This window comes from Ceratotherium simum, chromosome 2 (genome assembly GCF_057802395.1).
Source record: "Ceratotherium simum simum isolate JZ-2026a chromosome 2, ASM5780239v1, whole genome shotgun sequence".
NCBI classification, from domain to species: Eukaryota; Metazoa; Chordata; class Mammalia; order Perissodactyla; family Rhinocerotidae; genus Ceratotherium; species Ceratotherium simum.
In genome coordinates, this window is record NC_141901.1 from 94,297,150 (window position 1) to 94,317,914 (window position 20,765).

The 20,765-nt window shown below is 34.1% G+C and overlaps 1 protein-coding gene across 1 annotated transcript in view; it reads left to right on the forward strand.

Moving 5' to 3' along the window:
- Nucleotides 1–20,765, forward strand: part of DNAI4 (dynein axonemal intermediate chain 4) — a 99,565-nt gene that overhangs the window by 43,586 nt on the left and 35,214 nt on the right. Inside the window, exons 6-7 of the mRNA XM_087449305.1 lie at nucleotides 540–679; nucleotides 9,430–9,585. Coding sequence (XP_087305431.1) covers nucleotides 540–679; nucleotides 9,430–9,585 — 296 coding nt within the window. The remainder of the gene's footprint in view (nucleotides 1–539; nucleotides 680–9,429; nucleotides 9,586–20,765) is intronic.

The window sequence follows — 20,765 nt, forward strand, 5'->3', positions numbered from 1 at the left end:
TGAAGGTGGCAGGGGTGCTGGCAGTATGGTATAAAAGAGTTTAATGCAGTCTGTTCCTAAGAGGTTTTTTGAACTCTCGCTTCACTTTTTGGAGCAATCCACATTAAAGAAGGTAATTTTAAGAAAAACCAGGGGCTGGCCCCGTGGCTTAGCAGTTAAGTGCGCGCGCTCCGCTACTGGCGACCAGGCTTCGGATCCCAGGCTCGCACCGACCCACCGCTTCTCCAGCCATGCTGAGGCCGCATCCCACATGCAGCAACTAGAGGGATGTACACCTATGACATACAACTATCTACTGGGGCTTTGGGGGGGAAAAAAAAGGAGGAGGATTGGCAATAGATGTTAGTTCAGAGCCGGTCTTCCTTAGCAAAAAGAGGAGGATTGGCATAGATGTTAGCTGATCTTCCTCACACACACACAAAAAAATTGCTTTAAAAGTTGCCTTAAAAAAAAAAAAGAAAAAGAATATTATAAAGAGATGATATGTGTGGTAATAATCAATTTATATTAATGAGTCGTACATATTTTATTTTTTATAGCCAGAGAAACAAGAATTATGAGACCCTTTGTAGAAATAGATTAGGCAATGACTTATATGTTGAAAGGATGATGCAGACTATTAACGGAGCACCAAAGAATAAAGACGTTCAATGTGACAAAATCATAAAGGAAGACAAAGGTAATTTTTTATTCTGCTTGATAAACTGACATATTTTAATATATGTTCTTTGAGTCTGTCAATTAACAAATAAATGTTGAAATATATAAAGCAAAAATAGAAATAATTTGGCCAAATCACAACAGTAGCTGGGTACTGTGATCTACAGCTTTCAGAATTTGACAATAAATTAACAAGTAATAAATACAGATATAGAAGATTTGAGTAATATAATTATCAATCTTGACTTTTATACAAACCATATCATAGAACTTTGTAGTCTTCACACATTTGTGAAGCATTTATAAAAACTGATTGTTTACTACGTCACAAAGAATATCAACCACAACTAATAACATTTAAAATGTGCCAGACACGATTCTAGGCCTTTCGCATATATTAACTGGTTTAATTCTCACAACAACCCTATGAGGTAGGCACTATTATTATTCCCCATTTTATAGAAGAAGAAACAGGCACAGAGGTTAGCTAATTTGCCCAAGGTCACTCAGCTAGTATGGCAGATGACGATACCCCAGACAGTCTGGTTCTCTTAACTACTACACTTGCTATCTTTCAATGTTTATAGATTAACAACCCTGAGAACACTGCATAGCCAAAAATCTGTGAGGTGTGGCCAAAGGGATAATTAGAAGAAAGGTTGTAATCTTAACAGCCTTTTTTACTCAAAAAAACTATAAGCTAGTTCTTTAAAAAGATTAAAATAGATTTCTTAGCAAGTGCTAAATCAAGAAAAAGGCAACTCATCATTAGTAGGGAAGCTTTGCGGCATCTTCACTTGCTCTTGCCCCACTCCCCTCCCCCGTGTGCTGGGGGTCTTAAAGACAGCAGCCTGCCTTCCCAGTGTGAGACCCTGGCCCCTGGTTCCAGAGGAAACAGAGTAGACCTTATTCTCAAAGAATTTGGTTTGTCTGTTTTAACCTGTCTGGGGCCTACCTGAAGGGCTGACACGAGGCACTTTTCCTCTTTTTGCCTGACTCAGAGCTCTCTCAGGTGGTAAGGCAGCTGTGCCTTCTGCATTCTTCAAAAGCACTGCAAAGCAAATGAACAGCTCACTGCTACCTGAGGCAAGAGAATACAATTGAGGCAAACGAGACACACCGAAAAGCCTGGGAGAAAGACCTGGGGAGAGAGTTTCTTAGGGAAATTAAGATATTGAAAAAGGCTTACATATCAGGGGGAATTTAGAAAGTCATGCTCATGCCTAGGGCAGGATGCATGCTCGCAAAAGACCTGAAAAAATCCTAGACTTTCACCTCTAGCTGATCTCTAGGCTCAGTACAAGCAGGAAGTGAAGGCTAAGACATAGTTGTAAACAGCCTGGCTAAGCGTTGAAGGAATATCCCAACACAGACCCAATGAGCAAACACCGGGAGAGGATTTTTTCCCCTTTTCTTTGTTTCTTTGTTCTTTTCTTCTCTCTCTCTCTCTCTTTGAGGGGAGAGGACTCCAGGTGTTCAAGGAAATCTCTGTCAGGACATTAGCTGACCAAAAGCTAAAAAACAAACACTTCTGAGATGATACATGACAAAGGCTGCAGACTTTATAAAAATAGTTTAGAAAATTCACTAAGCAAACAAACAACTACCACTCACAGCAAACTACAAAACCAAACCCTGAGGAGTGGGAAGAATCTTATTTCCAGAGTTACCACATTATTATATTCAAAATATTCAGTTTTCAACAAAAAAATTGCAAAGGATACAAAGAATGAGAAAGTATGGCCCATTCAAAGAAGAAATTAGCAGAAACCTCTGAGGAAGTACAGACTTGCTAGACAAAGACTTTTGATCACTTGTATTAAATATGCTCATAAAGCTAAAGGAAACTACGGACAAAGAGCTAAAGTAAACCAGGAGAGTGATGTATGAAGAAATAAAGAATATCAGTCAAGAGACAGAAATTATAAAAATGATTTCTTAAAGGCAGGTCATTCTTAAAGGCAATTCTTAAAGACAGGTCAATTAAAATGATCCTGTCTGAGGAGTGGAAAGAAAAAAGAATGAAGAAAAACAAAGAGAGCGTGAAGGACCTGTGGGAATCCATCAAGCATATCAATGTACACATAATGGGAATTTCAGAAAGAGAAGAGAAGAAAGAGATAAAGGGGCACAAAGAATATTTGAAGAAATAATAACCAAAAACTTCCCAAACTGTTAAAAGATAAGAATCTGCAGATCCAAGAAGCTCAACAAACTACAAGAGGGATAAACACAGAGATCCACGCTGAGACACATAATCAAACTGTTGAATGACAGAGAGAATCTTGAAAGCAGCAAGAGAAAAGTGACTCATCGTGTGCAAGGGATCCTCAATAAGATTACACTCAATTTTTCAGCAGAAACCATGGAGGCTGGAAATCAGTGGGATGATATGCTTAAAGCACTGAAAGAAAAAACTATCAAGCAAGAATTCTATATCCTTCAAACAATCCTTATGAAGGAGAAATTAAATTCAATAATTAAAATTAAATATATCCTCATGAAGGAGAAATTAAGACATTACCAGATAAACAAAAGCTGAGTGAATTCAGCACTAGTAGAACTGCCTTATAAGAAACGCTAAAGGGGGTCCTTCAGGCAGAAGTGAAAGGACGCTAGACAGTGACTTGAAGACATATGAAGAAATAAAGAACACTGGTACATGTAACTACATAGGTAAATACAAAAGCCAGTATTGTATGTAATTTTGGTTTGTAACTCCTATTTTTTGTAATATGATTTAAAAGAAATGCATAAAATTATAATTATAAATTTATGCTAATGGGCACATAATGTGTAAAGATCAATATAAAGTGGGTGCGATGAAGCTGTATAGGAGCAGTTTTGTATACTGTTAAAGTAAAGTAGTATTAATTCAAAATATATTGTTAAAATTTTAAGAAGTTAATTGTAATCCCAAGGCAGCCACCAAGAAAATAACTTAAAAATTCCGGAAAAGAAAATGAGAAAGGAATCAAAATGATACACTATAAAGATCAAACACAAAAGAAGGCAGTAATGGAGGAATTGAAGAACAAAGAAGATATAGAACGCAAAGCAGACAAATACAAAAATGGCAGAAGTCCTTCCTGAATAGTAATTGATTTAAATAAATGGATTAAACAATCCAATTAAATGGCAGATATTGGCAGGATGGATTAAAAAAAACCTAAACATGATCCAACTACATGCTATCTAACAAGAGACTCACTTTCAATCCAAAGACGCAAATATGTTAAAAGTGATAGGATGCAAATAGTAACCAAGGAAACCTAAGATGGCTTTACTAATATCAGACAAAATAGACTTTAGATATAATTGTTACAAGAGACAAAGAACATTATATATTGATAAAAGATTCAGTCCATAAAGAAGATATAACAATTATAAACATATAAGCACTTAACAAAAGAGCCCCAAAATATATGAAGCAAAAATCAACAGAATTGAAGGGGAGAAACAGACAGTTTACAATAAGAATTGGGAGTTCAATACCCCACTTTCAATAATGGAGAGAACAACTAGACAGATCATCAACAAGAAAATAGAGGACTTGAATAACAATATAAACTAGATATAACAGACATATACAGAACACTCCAACCGAAAACAACAGAATACACATTTTTCTCAAGTTCACATAGAAAACTCTCCAGGATACATTATGTTAGGCAACAAAACAAGAGTTAATAAAATTAAAAATATTGAAATCTTCCTAAGAGTCTTTTATGACCACAATGTAATGAAAATAAAAATCTACAATAGAAGGAAAACTGGAAAATTCACAAATAAGTAGAAATTAAATAACACACTCAAACAATGAATGGGTCAAAAAAGAAAGCACAAAAGAAATTAGAAAATATCTTGAGATGAATGAAAATGAAAATACAATATAACAAAACTTATGGGATATAGTAAAAGTAGGGCTTAGAGGGAAATTTATGGTGGTAGATACATTTAAAAAGAAGAAAGATCTCAAATTAATAAGCTAAATTTACACCTTGGGGGATAAAGAAGATAAAACTAAAGCAAAAGTCAGCAGAAGGAAGGAAATGTTAAAGATTCGAGTGCAAATAAGTAAAATAATAGATAAACAGAAGAGAAAATCAATGAAACCAAAAGTTGGTACTTTAAAAAGATCAACAAAATTGACAAAACTTTAGTTAGATTGACTAAGAAAAAAAGATAGAAGACTCAAATTACTAAAATGAGAAGTGGAAGTGAGGACATTGCTGCTGACCTTGCAGAAATAAAATGGATTGTATACTATGAACAATTGTATTTCAATACATTAGATAACTAAATGAAATGGACAAATTCTAGAAATACAAAAATTGTGAAAACTGACTCAAGAAGAAATATAAAATCTGAACAGACCTATAACAAGTGAAGAGACTGAATTAGTAATAAAAAAAAACCCCAACAGGGGCCGGCCCCGTGGCTTAGTGGTTAAGTGCGTGCGCTCCAATACTGGTGGCCTGGGTTCAGACCCCAGGCGCGCACTGAAGTACCGCTTCTCCAGCCATGCTGAGGTGGTGTCCCACATACAGCAACTAGAAGGATGTGCAACTATGACATACAACTATCTACTGGGGCTTTGGGGGGAAAAAAAAAGGAGGAGGATTGGCAATAGATGTTAGCTCAGAGCCGGTCTTCCTCAGCAAAAAAAGAGGAGGATTAGCATGGATGTTAGCTCAGGGCTGATATTCCTCACACACACACACAAAAGAAAAACCCCAACAAAGAAAATCCCAGGACCAAATGGTTTCACTGGTGAATTTCATTACGCATTTAAAGAAGAACCAACACCAATCATTCAAAAAAAATCTTCCAAAAAATGGAAGAGAAGAGAACACTTCCAAACTCATGAGGCCAGCATTATCCTGATACCGAAGCCGGATAAAGACATCACAAGAAAACTACATACCGATATCTTTTATGAATATGGATGCAGAAATACTAGTAAACTGAACCAGCTTCATATTAAATAGATTATACACTATGACCAAGTGAGATTTATCCCAGTGATGCAAGGGTGATTCAACATACATAAATCAATAAATGTATACAAAACAAACACATTATTTATTAATTCTACACATTAATAGAATAAAGAAAAAAAACATACATGATCATCTCAATGCAGAAAAATCATTTGACAAAATCCAACACAGTCTCATGATAAAAACACTCAACAAAGTAGGAATGGAAAGGAATTTCCTCAACCTGATAAAGGGTATTTGTGAAACACCCACAGCTAGCATTATACTCAGTGGTGAAAAGCTGGAAGTTTTCCCCCATGAGATCAGGAACAAGACAAGGATGCTTGCTTTCTCAACATCTGTTCAACATTGTACTGGAAGTTCTAGCCCAAGCAAGCAAGAAAAAGAAAAGGCATCAAGTTTAAAACGAAGAATTAAAACTATCTCTATTCACAGATGACATGATGTAAGTATAGAAAATCCTAAGAATCCACACAAAAGCTATTAGAGCTAATAAATGAATTCAGCAAAGTTGCAGAATACAAAATCGACACACAACATTCAGTTGTATTTCTAGACACTACCAGTGAATAATCTGAGAAGGAAATTAAGAAAATAATTGTATTTACTATAGCATCCAAAATAATAAAATACCTAGGAATGAATTTAACTAAGGAGGTGAAAGACTTGTACACTGATAACTACAAAACATTGCTGAAAGAAATTAAAGAAGACCTAACTAAATGGAAAGACATCCTGTGTCATGGATTGAAAGACAACATTGTTAAGATGTGAATACTATTCAAAGCAATCTACAGATTCAACATAATCCCTATCAAAACCCCCAAAGAATTTTTTGCAGAAATAGAAAAAAATCATCCTAAAATTTATATAGAATATCAAGAGACCCCCAAATGGCCAAAACAATCTTGAAAAAGAAAAAGAAAATTAGAGGCCTCACACTTCCTGATTTGAAAACTTGTTATAAAGTTACAGTGATCAAAACAGGGTGGTATTAGCATAAAGACGGATATATAAACCAAAAGAATAGAATAGAGGGCCAAGAACGGACTGTAGCTTTATTAAGTCTTCAAGTTGGGTAGTGTCAGTCCTCCAACTTTATTCTGCTTCAGTATTGTGTTGGCTATTCTGGGTCTTTTGCCTCTCCATGTAAACTTTAGAATTGGTTTGTCAATATCTACAAAATAATTTGTTGGGATTTTGATTGGGATTCCATTGATCTACAGATCAATTTGGGAAGAACTGACATCTTGACGATATTGAGTCTTCTTATCCATGAACGTGGAATATCTGAATGGACCTAATGAAAGTATCCAGAAGTGGCTGAGCTGCAGTTCCTTCTCCTAAACTCTCCTTTAGGATTGGTCACTTCTCTTTCCCTAGCAATGAGTGAATGAGGGACATAGAGAGGCCAGAAGTGTTAATTTAGCTCAAGTTCCCTCTGTAAAGATTCATAGAAAGTGAGGAAAAAATTTGCCTATACACTTGGGCCCGGCCGTGTGGTATAGTGGTTAAGTTCACATACTCTGTTTTGGCAGCCCCTGGCGTTCGGGGGCCTGGATCCTGGGCGCGGACCTGCACACCACTCATCAAGCCATGCTGAGGCAGCGTCCCACATACAAAGTAGAGGAAGACTGGCACAGATGTTAGCTCAGTGACGATCTTCCTAAAGCAAAAAAGAGGAAGATTGGCAACAGATGTTAGTTCAGGGTGAATTTTTCTCACCAAAAAAAAAAAAAGTTTGCCACTTAACAGTATACATATAGGAATTTGAGATAAAATTGCCATTTCAAATAAATGGATAATTCAATAAATGCATTAGTGTTTTTGGCTAACTTTTGAAAATACAGTTAAATCCTACAACTTTGTAGGTTTCATAAAGTCAGCTTATTTTCTATGTATATTATACTACAATAAAAAATTCTTTTGTAAAATCATATGTGATATGAACATGATTTGTGATTTTTATTAAAAAAATATATGTATGTATTTGTTCGTGTATATCTGGAAGGACATACACCAAAATACTAGCAGTTATTGTCTCTGGGTGATGGAAATACAAATCATATTTGCCTTTTCTTTTTTCTTTAACAGTGAGCATGTCTTTTTACTGAGCTAAAAGTAAAATTATTTTTCTGTAAATGTTATGAAGTTGATTGCTACTCTTTCATAGTCTGAATTAAACGAGTAGAGAGAAACAATGTTTTAAAATATGTGAAAGCTATTTAGATGTATTTTAGACTCAGAAATGCTCAAAGCACAGGTATAGCTGAGAATACTTTTTTCTGATACTAGTTAAAATAAGCTTTATTTAATAGTATATAACAGTACACAATTGGGAAGTCGCATTCATTCATTATTATTCCACCTTGTACATGATATTATGGCGTGTGGTTTGAGATTTTCTATTTCTAAGGTTAATTTATTCAAATGAACAAATGTAACAATGATACCCAAACTAAAATTACTGGTGGTATTATCTCCAAAGAACAAACAACTTTAAATCACCCTAACATTTTATATTGCTCATTTATAACATATAATTTATTTATGTAGCAATTATTTTATTAGTGACCATGTGACAATATATTCCTATATGCTCAACTTAATAAACTTTCAGTTAAAGGAAGAAAAATAAGTTTAGGTAATTCAATATTCAAAGACAATTTCTTTCTATGGTCTTTTACTTCAGGAACATGGAAATTGAACCCTTTTCAATTCAGCAAAATACTAGGTATTCTGTGTATGACTTTGTTAGATACTATTAAGATAGGTTCAATAAGATAGAAAATGTTATTATGAAATGTGAGTTAACATTCTTACTAATTGAAAACATTGTTAAATACCAGAGCTCCTTCATTTCACGTTATGAAAATAAAAATTCTAACAGTGAAATGGCTGCATTTATTAGATCCAGATCCTGTTTTGATTTTCAGGGAAAAGAATTCTTTATTAAATCACTCTACTTTAACTGAAACGTTAGTAAGTTTAGCATGTATGAATATATTGTTACATGGTCACTGATAAAATAATTGCTATATAAGCCATTTATTGTTATATCAGCAATGAAAGGGATTGGGAATTTTTTTCTTTTTTTTTAAATTTGGACATTTACATCACCAATTTTTGTTTGGAGACCATTGTTATATTTGCTCACTTAAGTATAGTTAACTTAAATAAAAATTTTAAAAGAGAAGATAATAACTATACTACTCTACAAGTTTATTGAGAATAGAGTCAATCATTTTCCCAAGAAGTACAGTCTTTTTACATAAGTATGTAGGAAATTTTACTTGATAAAAAGGAATTAGATGATTATAAATAAAAAGTTCTGTAGAATATAACATGTTATATGTTAACCATAAGTAAAGAAACATTAAAAACTTGTTATAACATGGTTGTTCAGGTCCGTATCAAGGCAGCCCTATACTGACAGACTGATGAGATTACGCTGCACCAGCTTGGATAGAGGCGAGGGAGGTGAGGGGATCAGAAAGGATGGGGAGGATAATTCGGAGCTATCGCTAAAACACTAAGGTATTTGTAGATGCTAAAAGTATGATGGCTAAGGATCTCTTAAGGTGTCCTCATGATTTCTTTCTTTTTCACCCTTATCCATTTCTTCCCATTGTTGTAAAATGATAGTATTTTTTTTTCCTAAGCAGGAGATATTCTTATTTTAGATTTTTCTGTGACTAGTTATATATAAGCTAAAATATTAGAATTTGGTTTGAAGTACATTTTACCTCTCTGTCTCTTTTTTTAGGCATAATGTCCACTGCTTGGGATTTGTATGATTCTTATAATGCTATGGAGCTTTCATGTTTACCAGTGAAACAGTCTACAATTGATTCACATAGTAAAGCAAGTGTGCCTCCTCAAGATCGGGACCAAAGAGCGCCAGGGAGTACTATAGAAAAAAGTAAGATTTCATTTATTTCAGTTTTTTTTGTTTGAATGATGTTTTCACATGACATTTTAAATAAATTATTTTTTTAGCAGTTACAATATTTTCTTTCTGGTAGAACATGAAAAGTACAAGTTTTACTCAGAAATAGCGTTGTTACTCTTGACACATTGTCTTGGATGCTGAAATGAAAAGTTTATTTGTTCTTGGATAACTGTCAAGAGTTTCAAAGGTTCCTTCTCTGTTGCTTCTTTACTTGCTCTTAAGCTCTCTTTTCATACATGTGCGTTCCATCATTTTCTGTCTCCCTTTCTCTCTGTAGATTAAATAATTTATAAGAAAAATAATATATATTAGCTCTGCAACAACTTAAATTGGAGATACATTAACAGTGGCTTTAAATTGGGGGCAATTTTACCTCCCCAGGGGACATTTGGGAATATATGGAGACATTTTTGTATCTTTTGGGTAGATGCCACGGATACTGCTAAAAATCCTTTGGTACCCAGAAGAGACCCACAACAAAAAATTGTCTGGCTAAAATGTCAGTACTATCAAGTTGAGAGATCCTGCATTACAACTTTAGCTTTCAGTATTTTAAGTTTTAAGATTAAATGTTATAATTAAAATCAACAAAAAATTTTATCTTTCCAAATATACTCAGCAATGTGGAAGAATTTTTACCAAGTCCAGTTATAAGAAGTTTGTTAAGTTCCACTTCTGATTGTTTTATGATTATATAATTTTACTCTCCCTATTCTGAAATTTTGAGTTTTTTTAATAAAATGATATTACTACATTTAAAGGATAGTCCTTATTTCAGAATAACTATATCCTGGCAAGTTTTTATAAAGTTATGGCAAATTTTCATAAATTAAACTGAAATATCTCTGTTCTCACTAATTTTGACCCAAAGACAAATGTAGTATTTAAAAATAGTAAATATTTTGAAATATCAAGTCTAAAGAGAATTGATAATTTTCAGAAAACAATTACTTTATTTATAACCAAATACATTTCCTTCAGAGACTTTAGATCTACAGGACTTATCATCTTATAACTTGGGCTATCGTTGTATCTCAAGTTTGATATTTAAAAAAAAAATCTAAACTTTAGATATGTCACCTATATTCTTTTATTTGTTTTTTTAAAATTATATTTACAGTCATGTGGACTATAGCCATGTTTTACTGAAAGTTGTTATAATGAAGACCAGTTCATTTTCCCAGAGAACAGTGAATGAGAAGAATGAATTATTAGTTATCACTAAAGAAACATTATTTTTTGTTGTTTAAGTGTTAATGTCTATATAGTAGGTTTGCTTTTAGAAGCTAAAATTTTCCCACCAAAAATTGCTGGGAAAAATTCAGTTTTAGACTGAAAATTACATTGGGATTTCAAAAATTGATATATGTGCCCCACTGCTATTAAGGCCATTGACCCACAAGAAAAGTGTAAGTGGAAGGTCCTATAAGAAAAATGTCTCAATTTGTGGGTCTTTTATTCCATATGTGTATAGGTGTGCTTTTAAAAGCAAAAACGGATAATAAAACCATATTTGATAACTATAATACAAAGTGAAAATATACTTTATTTTAGCATTATGGCCAATTAAAGGGATGGGGAGACCAGAACTAGGAAAAGGGAGAAAATAAAAAGTAGAAAAAGATAGGCAACAGAGCTGAACGGTCAGATTTATTGAGAAAGTAAAGGAGATTCAGATAAACCTGGGACTAGATGACCTCTAAGGTCCCTTTCAACTCTGAGATTCTGTAATACGAACACAAGGAGAGATAGTTACAGATGGCCCATATTTGGCTTAAGGTGTTTCTATTCCATTTAAATTTTGAATGTGCGGGTTGTATTTTAACCTTCTATTATCATATTGGAGGGGAAAAAAGGCCCATAACTTTCATCTTTGAATGTGTGTAAGACCATATCTCAGTTCACAAAGAAAAATTATTTTCTCTTATGAGCTATTTTTCTCCTTTGAAATAGGGCTTTAGATTTAAAAAAAGTCATATATATTTTAAGCACAGGTTTAGATTTACAGAAAAATTGAGCAGATAGTACTGAGAGATTCATATAATCCCTTCATACCCCCCACTCCAGGTACAGTTTCCCCTATTCCTAGCATCTTGCATTAGTGTGGTACATTTGTTACAATCGATGAACCAATACTGATACATTATTATTAACTAAAATCCACAGTTGACATGAGGCTTCACTCCTTGTGCTGTACCGTTCTTAAGTTTTAACAAATGCATCATGACGTGTTTCTGCCATTAGAGTTTCATACAGAGTAGTTTCACTGACCTGAATATCCCTTGTTCCACCTATTCATCATTCCTCCCTCCTCCCGTACCCCTGACCACCACTGATCTTTTTATTGTTTCTATAGTTTTACCTTTTCCAAAAATGTCATATAGTTGGAATCATACAGTATGTAGCCTTTTCAAACTGGCTCCTTTCACTAAACAATATGCATTTAAAGTTCCTCCATGTCTTCTCATGATTAGACAGCTCATTTATTTTTATCACTGGATAATATTAAATTGCATGGATGTACCATGGTTTGTTTATCTATTCATTTATTGAAGGATTTTTGGTAATCATGAATAAAGCTGCTCTAAATATTCATGTGTAGACATAACTTTGCACTTCGTTTGAGTAAATACCTAGGAGTACAGTTACTGGATCATATAGTAAGAGTATGCTTAGACTGTTAAGAAACTATAAAATTGTCTTCCAAAGTGGTTGTACCATTTCGCATTACCACCACCACTGAGTGTTCCTGTTGCTCCTCATTCTTGTCAATATTTGATGTTGTTACTTTTTTTGATTTTTAGCTATTCGAATAGGTGTGTAGTGATATCTCATTGTTTTAATTTTCAAATCCCTAATAACATGTGATGTTGAACCTCTTGTCACATACTTATTTGGCATCTGAGTATCTTCTTTGGTAGAGTGTCTATTTGAATCTTTTGCCATGTTTAAAATTGGGCTTTTTTTTTTTTTTTTTTTTGTGAGGAGATCAGCCCTGTGCTAACATCCGCCAATCCTCCTCTTTTTTTGCTGAGGAAGACGGCCCTGGGCTAACATCCGTGCCCATCTTCCTCCACTTTATATGGGACGCCGCCACAGCATGGCTTGCCAAGCAGTGCATCGGTGCGCGCCCGGGATCCGAACCAGCGAACCCCGGGCCACGGCAGTGGAGCGCGCGCACTTAACCGCTTGCGCCACCGGGCCGGCCCCAGGCTGTTTGTTTTTTTTATTGTTGAGTTTTATGAATTCTGATAAATTAAGTGCTTTATCAATGTCTTTTGCAAGATTTTCTTCCAATCTGTGGCTTATCTCTTCATTTTCTTAACAGTGTCTTTGGCAGAGCAGAAATTTTTAATTTTAATAAATCCAATTTAACAATTTTTTTCCTTGTTGGATTGTGCTTTTGGTGTTGTATCTAAAAACTTGTCAGCAATCCCAAGGCCACCTAGATTTTCTCCTATGTTGTCTTCTAGAAAATTTGTAGTTTTGCATTTTACATTTAGGTCTAAGGTACATTTCAGTTAATTTTTGTGAAAGGTAAAAGTTCTGTGTCTAGATTAATTTTTTTTTAACATGTAAATGTCCAATTGTCCATTTGTTGAAAAGACTCCACTGAATTTCCTTGCTCCTTTGTCAAATATCAGTTGACTGTATTTGTGTGGGTCTACTTCTGCATACTCTATTCTGTTCCATTCATCAATATGTCTAGTCTTTCACCAATACCACGTTGTCTTCATTAACTGTAGCTCTATAGGAATTTTTTTTTTTTTGTGAGGAAGACTGGCCCTGAGCTAACATCTGTCACCAATCTTCCTCTTTTTGCTTGAGGAATAGTGGCCCTGAGCTAACATCTGTGCCCATCTTCGTCTATTTTGTATGTGGGACGCCGCCACAGCATGGCTTGACAAGCCGTGTGTAAGATCCAAACCTGCAAACCCTGCGCTGCTGAAGTGGAGTGTAGGAACTTAACCACTACACCACTGGGCCAACCCTTCTATAGTAATTCTTAAAATCAGGTAGTGTCAGTCCTTTTTGTTCTTCTGCAGTGTTGTCTTGGCTATTCTTTGTCTTTTGCCTCTCCATATAAGCTTTACAATCAGTTTGTCAATATTCACAAAATAACTTGGTGGGATTTTAATTGGGATTGCATTGAATCCACAGTTCAAGTTGTGAAGAATTGGCATCTTAACAATATTGAGGCTTCCTATCCATGAAAATTTATTTGTTTGGATCTTCTTTGATTTCTTTCATCAGAGTTTTATAGTTTCCTCATATAGATCCTGTACATATTTTGTTAGATTTATGCCTTAAGTGTTTACTTTTTTGGTGCTACTATAAATAGTATTATGGTTTTAATTTCAAATTTCATTTGTTCATTGCTGGTTTACAGGAAAGCTGTTGACTGTCATATATTAATCTTATATCCTGTGACCTTGCTATAATTGCTTATTAGTTCTAGGAGTTTTTTATTTTTTTTGACAATTCTTTGGGATTTTCTACATAGACAAAGTTTTTTTTCTTCCTTTTCAATTTGTATAACTTTTATTTTTTTTTCTTATCTTATTGTATTAACCAGAACTTTTAGTACAATGTTGAATAGAACTGGTGAGAGAGGATATCCTAGCTTGTTGTTCTTAGGGAGAAAACTGATCTTCAGGGGGAAAATTTTCAGGTTTTCATCATTAAGTATGATGTTAGTTGTAGGTTTCTTGTAGGTGTTCTTTATTAAGTTGAAGAAATTCCCTTCTAATCTTAGTTTGCTGGGTGTTTTTATTATGAATAGGTGTTGAATTTTTTCAAATGGTTTTTCTGACTCTAATGTGATTTTTCTTCTTTAGCCTGTTGATGTGATGGATTACATCAACTGATTTTCGAATGTTGCACTAGTCTTGCATACCTGGAATCAACTCCACTTTGCTGTGGTGTATAATTTTTTTTAAAACATTGCTGGATTTGATTTGCTAATATTTTGTTGAGAATTTTTACATTTTTTTCATAAATATTGTTTTCTAATTCTCCTTTCTTATAATGTCTTCTTCTGGCTTTGGTATTAGAGTAATACTAGCCTAATGAAATGAGTTGGGAAAAGTGTTCCCTCTACTTATTTTCTGAGATTGTGTAAAGATGATATTTTTTTCTGTAAATGTTTAATATAATTCACGAGTGAAACCATCTGAGCCTGATGATTTCTATTTTGGAAAGTTATTAATTATTGATTCAATTTGTTTAATAGCTATAGGCCTATGCAGATTATCTATTTCTCCTTGTGTGAGTTTTGGCAGTTTATGTCTTTCAAGGAATTGTTACATTTCATCTAAGTTATCAGATTTGTGGGCATAGAGTTATTCACAGCATTTCCTTATTATTCTTTTGGTCAACGGGATCAGTAGTGAGGAAACCTCTTCTTTTCCTCATACTGGCAATTTATATGTTCTATTTTTTTTCTTAGTTATCCTGGCTGATGATTATGAATTTTATTGATCTTTTCAAAGAAACAACTTTTAATTTCATTGATTTTTCTCTAATGATTTCCTGTTTTCAATTCCATTGATTTCTGCTCTAATTTTTATTATTTTTTTCTGACTTGCTTTAGGCTTTTATTGCTCTTTTTACTCTAATGCTCTAAGATGGAAGCTTAGATTACTGATTTTAGACTTTTCTTCTTTTCTATTATATGCATTCAATGCAATAAGGTTCCCTCTAAGTACTTTCTTTGCTGCATCTAACAAATTTTGATAAGTTGTTTTCTCATTTTAATTTAGTTCAAAATATTTAAAATTTTTATTTGATACTTCTTCTTTGATCTATTTTTTATTTATGTGTATTTTTTAATGTCCGTTTAATATTTTGGGGTTATCCAGCTATCTTTCTGTTCTTGAATTCTAATTTAATTCCGTTGTGGTCTGAGAGCATACTTGGTATGATTTCTGTTCTTTTAAATTTTTTGAAGTGTGCTTTGTGGCCCAGAATGTGGTCAAGCTTGGTGAACATTGTGTTTTTAGTTTTGGTGTTTGCCTGTTCATTGCTGGTAAATAGAAATACTATTGATTTTTGCATGTTATCCTGTGACCTTGCTGAACTCACTTATTTGTTCTAAGAGTATTTTTGTAGATTCCTTAGGATTTTCTAGTTAGACAATCATGTCATCTGCAAATAGGGACAGGTTCGTTTTTTCCTTCCTGATATATGCCTTTTATTTCTTTTCTTGCCTTATTGCACTGGCTAGAACTTCCAACACTATGTTGAATGAGAGTGGTGAGAGCAGACGTCCCTGCCTTGTTCCTGATTGTAAGAAAGAACTGTGTTTCACCTTTAACTGTAATGTTAGCTGTAGATTTTTTGTAGATGTTCTTTATCATCTTAAGGAATATCTACTTTATTTTTATTTTTCTGAAAGCTTTTATCATGAATGAGTATTGAATTTTGTCAAATGATTTTTGTGCATTAATTGATATAATCATGTGATTTTTCATTATCCTATTTATATGATGAATTACATTGATTTTTTTTAATATTGAAGTAGTTTTTCATCATTGGAATAAATCTTAATTGGTTGTGGTGTATAACTCTTTTTATATAATTGCTGAATTCCATCTGCTTATATATATATGTGTATATATATATATATATTTGTGTATGTGTGTGTGTGTGTGAGGAAGAGTAGCCCTGAGTTAACACCTGCCACCAATCTTCATCTTTTTGCTTGAGGAAGAGTAGCAGCCCTGAGCTAACATCTGTGCCCATCTTCCTCTATTTTGTGTGTGGGTTGCCATCACAGCATGGCTTGATGAGTGGTGTCCGTCCACGTCTGGGATCTGAACTCATGAAGCCCTGGCTGCCGAAGCGGAGCACATGAACTTAACTACTATGCCACCGGGCCAGCCCCTACTAGTATTTTATTAAGAATTTTTGTGTCTGTTTTCTTGAAGGATATTGGTCTGTATCTTTCTTTTTTTGTACTTTCTTTGTCTAATTGTGGGATACTAACTTTATAAATTAAATTAGGAAATTTTCCTCCTGCTTATGTTTTCTGGAAGAGATTGTGTAGAACTGGTGTTAATTCTTCTTTAAATGTCTGGTAGAATTCTCCAGTGAAACCATCTGTGCCTGGAGATTTCTTTTTTGGGAGTTTTTACAATTAAAAATTCAGTTTCCTTAAATTTCAAATTATATTGGATGAGTGGTAGTAGTTAGTGTTTTTTGAGTAATTGGTTCATTATTTAAGTTGTCAAGTTTATGTATGTAGAGTTGTTTGTATTATTCCTCTATTATCCTTTTGATGTCTGCATGGTCTGTAGTTGCTCCTGTTTCATTCCTGAATTTGGTAATTTGTGTCTTCTCTCTCTTTTTTCTTTGTCTGTTTTGCTGGAGGTTTGTCAATTTTATTGATCTTGTCAATGAACCAGATATCTGTTTCACTGTTTTTCTCTAGTTTTCTGTTTCCAGTTGCATTGATTTCTGTCCTTTATTTTCTGTTTCCTTCCTTCTGATAGCTTTTTGTTTGTTTTGCTTTTCTTTTTTAAGTTCTTGAGGTGGGAACTTGGATTATTGATTTGAGACTTTTCCTCTTTTCAAATGTATACATTTTAGTGCTATAAATTTGCCACTCAGCACTGCTTTAGCTGTGTCTCACAAATGTTAAAATGCTGTGTTTTATTTTCATTAAATTAAGTATTTTCAAAATTTTTCCTTGAAACTTCCACTTTGATCCATAGATTATTTAGAGGTATTTTTTAGATTCTAAGTATTTGGAGATTTTCCTATTATCTTTCTATCATTGATTTCTAGTTTGATTCCATTGTGGTTGGAAAACGTCCTGATTTCTCTTCTTTTAAATATATTAAGGTTTGTTTTATGGCCCAGGATATGGTCTATCATGGTATATGTTCCAAGGGCACTTGAAAAGAATAACTATTCTGCTGTCATTAGATGAAGTGTTTTATAAATGCCAATTAGATCTTTTTGGCTGGTTGTGTTGTTGAGTTCCTCTATATCCTTGCTGGTTTTCTATCTAGTTGTTATATCAGATTTTGGATTTGTCTATTTCTCCTTTCAGTTCTCTCAGTTTTTGCTTTACATATTTTACAGACTTGTTTTTTTCTGCATAAACATTTAGGATTTCTATGTCTTCTTGGTGCTATCATTACATAAAGCTGCTGTATGGCCTTGGTAATTTTCTTTACACTAAACTCTGCTTTATATGATTTTGGTTTAGTAGCTTCTCTACCTTTGATTAATGGTTGCCTAATATATCTTTTTCCATCCTTTTACTTTAAACCTACCTATATTGTATATTTCAAAAAAGTTTCTTGTAGACATCACATATTTGGGTCATTTTTTAAATCCAATTCTGCCAATCTCTGTCTTTAAATTGGTATATTTAGACCATTTATATTTAATGAAATTATTAATATATTAGAGTTTAAGTCTGCCATTATTCATTTTCTGTTTGTTCTCTCTGGTTTTGTTTCTCTTTTATTTTTTTCCTGCTTTCTTGCTGGTAACTCAAACAATTTTTTTTACAACTCCATTTTAATTTATAGTGTTTTTTGAGTTTATCTCTTCATGTAGCTTTTTTAGTGATTGTTATACATATTGCATTATACGTACGTAATCTATTGCAATCCACTGGGTTTGACATTTTACCAGTTCAAGTTAAGTGTAAAAATCTTGCCTTCCTTTGTGTCCTTTACTTTCCCCTGTCTATAATGTTTGCCTTAAATATTTTCTCTAAATATTTCAAGGGAATATTTATACATTTAGAACTAAATCAGACAGTGTTATAACGTTTCTGTCAACCATCAAACATAATTAAGAAATTATTATGTTTATATTATTATTACATAATATATTACACAATATATTATTATTGTATTATATTATCCATTGTTTTGTTTTCCTTTCTGTAGGTTCCAAAATTCTTTCTTTTGTCATTTCCTTTCTGTTTATAAAACTTTCTTTAGCCATTCTTAGGGAAGATCTGCTGGCAACAAACTCTCTCAGTATTCCTTCATCTGAGAATACCTTAATTTCTCCTTTATTCCTATAGAATATTTTCAGTGGGCATAATATTCTGGGTTGAAAGTTCTTTTCTTTCAGCACTCAGAAACGTGTGCCACTTTCATCTGGCCTCCACAGTTTATGATGAGAAATCTGCTGTTATTCAACTTGTTTCCTCCTACATATATGGTATGTCTCACTGCTTTCTACATTTTTTACTTTGTCTTCAGTTTTTAGAAGTTTGAGTATGTTGTGTCTTGGTGTGGATTTCTTTGGGGTTATTCTCTTTGTAATTCATTCAGTTTCTTGGATCTGTATGTTATTCTTCTTTGCCAAATTTTGGAAATTTCAGCTATTATTTTTCAAATACTGGGATGCCAATGACATGAATATTAGTACTTTTGTTATAGTCCCACAGTTCTCTGAGGCTCTGTTCATTTTTTCCCGGACCATTTTCTTTCTATTTTTCAGATTTGGTAATTTCTATTTTCTTTTCAAGTTCACGGATTCTTTCCTCTGTTCCTTCCATTCTGCTGTTGAGCCCATCTGTTGAATTTTATAATTTTGGTTATTATACTTTTTAGTTCTAAAATTTCTATTTTGTTCTTCTATTGATTTACTAAGACTTTTTATTTCTTTGATGATACTTTCTATTATTTCATTTGTTTCAAGTGCTTTCATAAATACTTGTTGAAACATTTTTATGATGGCTGCTTTAAACTGTCAGATAATTCAAACATCTCTGTCATCTCAGTATTGGTGTCTATTGATTGTCTTTTTTTGTTGTTGTTCCATTCAAGTCGAGATTTTCTTGGTTCTTGGTATGATGAATGACCTTTAATTGAAACCTGGAAATTTTGGGTATTATGTTATGAAAGTCTGGATCTTCTTTAAGTCTTCCTTTTTGGTAGGCTTTGTTTGACACTATTCTGGCAGAGGAAAGTGGAAAGTTGGAGTAGAAGTCCGTGTTCTCTACTTTGCCTCCAATGACATTGAGGGAGGGTTACTGCTGGACAAGGGCAGGTAGGGAGCTCTGGCTTCCGTTTATATTTCCATGGCTGGGAGGGATAGGAATTCCTCATTACCACTCCACAAGAGGCTTCCCTTGACCCCATGGAGTGGGAGTTGGCCCCTTTACTGTTGAGCAGTGATGTAAGTTCTTACTCTTTATCAGTCCAACTCTGATTATTTTAGTGGGGATAAGGAGGGACACCTTGATACAGCCAGGTGGGTGTGGAATTCCATGTTCCCCAACTGATCACCACTGATACTGCGGGAAGAGCAGCATAGTCATTATGTTTGGTAGGGATAAAAGTCCTGGCTCCCTACAAAGCCTTCTCTGACTCCACACCTACTGCAGGGCTGGAAGATTGGTATGCCTTATTACAGCCTGGCAAAGGTGGAAGTCTAGGCTTCCCACTTGGCCTTTGTGATGTGAGTATTTTTTCTGTGGTTTTTGTCTGGAGTAGAGTAGTTATAATCTAAAAGTTTTCTTTCTTGCCAGGCTGTCCTTTTCCTAGTCCTTTGGCTGGAGAAAGGAGGCTTCCATTGGTTTTTTTTGGTCTGCACTCATTTGTGTTTCCAGGTTGCTGGCTTCTTCAGCTCCACGTCTGGAATATATGTGACAATAAGAAAACCCAGAGAACTCACCATTGTGTCATTCCTTGGGCCCTGAGGACTCTAGTTGCTCTGCCTTCTTCTCCCAAAGACTTTTAAAGGCTTCCTATGTTTGTTTTATTTATATATAATGTCCAAGGTTTTAGTTATATTTAGCAGGAGAAATAGTGAAAAGTGTGTCTATGCCATCTTCATGGAAGCAGGACTCCCCTTCATTTGGTTTTTAAAGTAAGAGTTTACTAAGTAGTGTAGTAGGCAGAATAATAGTTCCCAAAATATGTACACATATAGAACCTATGGATATTTTACCTTACATGGCAAAAGAGACTTTCCAGATGTGATTATGTTAAGGATATTCAAAGGAGGAGATTATCTTGAATTATCTGAGTGGGCCCAATCTAATCACATGGGTACTTAAAAGTGGAGGACCTTCCCAGCTGTGGTCAAAGAGAGATGTAATGACAGAAGAAGGTCAGAGAGATGCAATGTTGCTGTCTTTGAAGATGGAGGAAGGGCTGTGGGTGGCCTCTAGA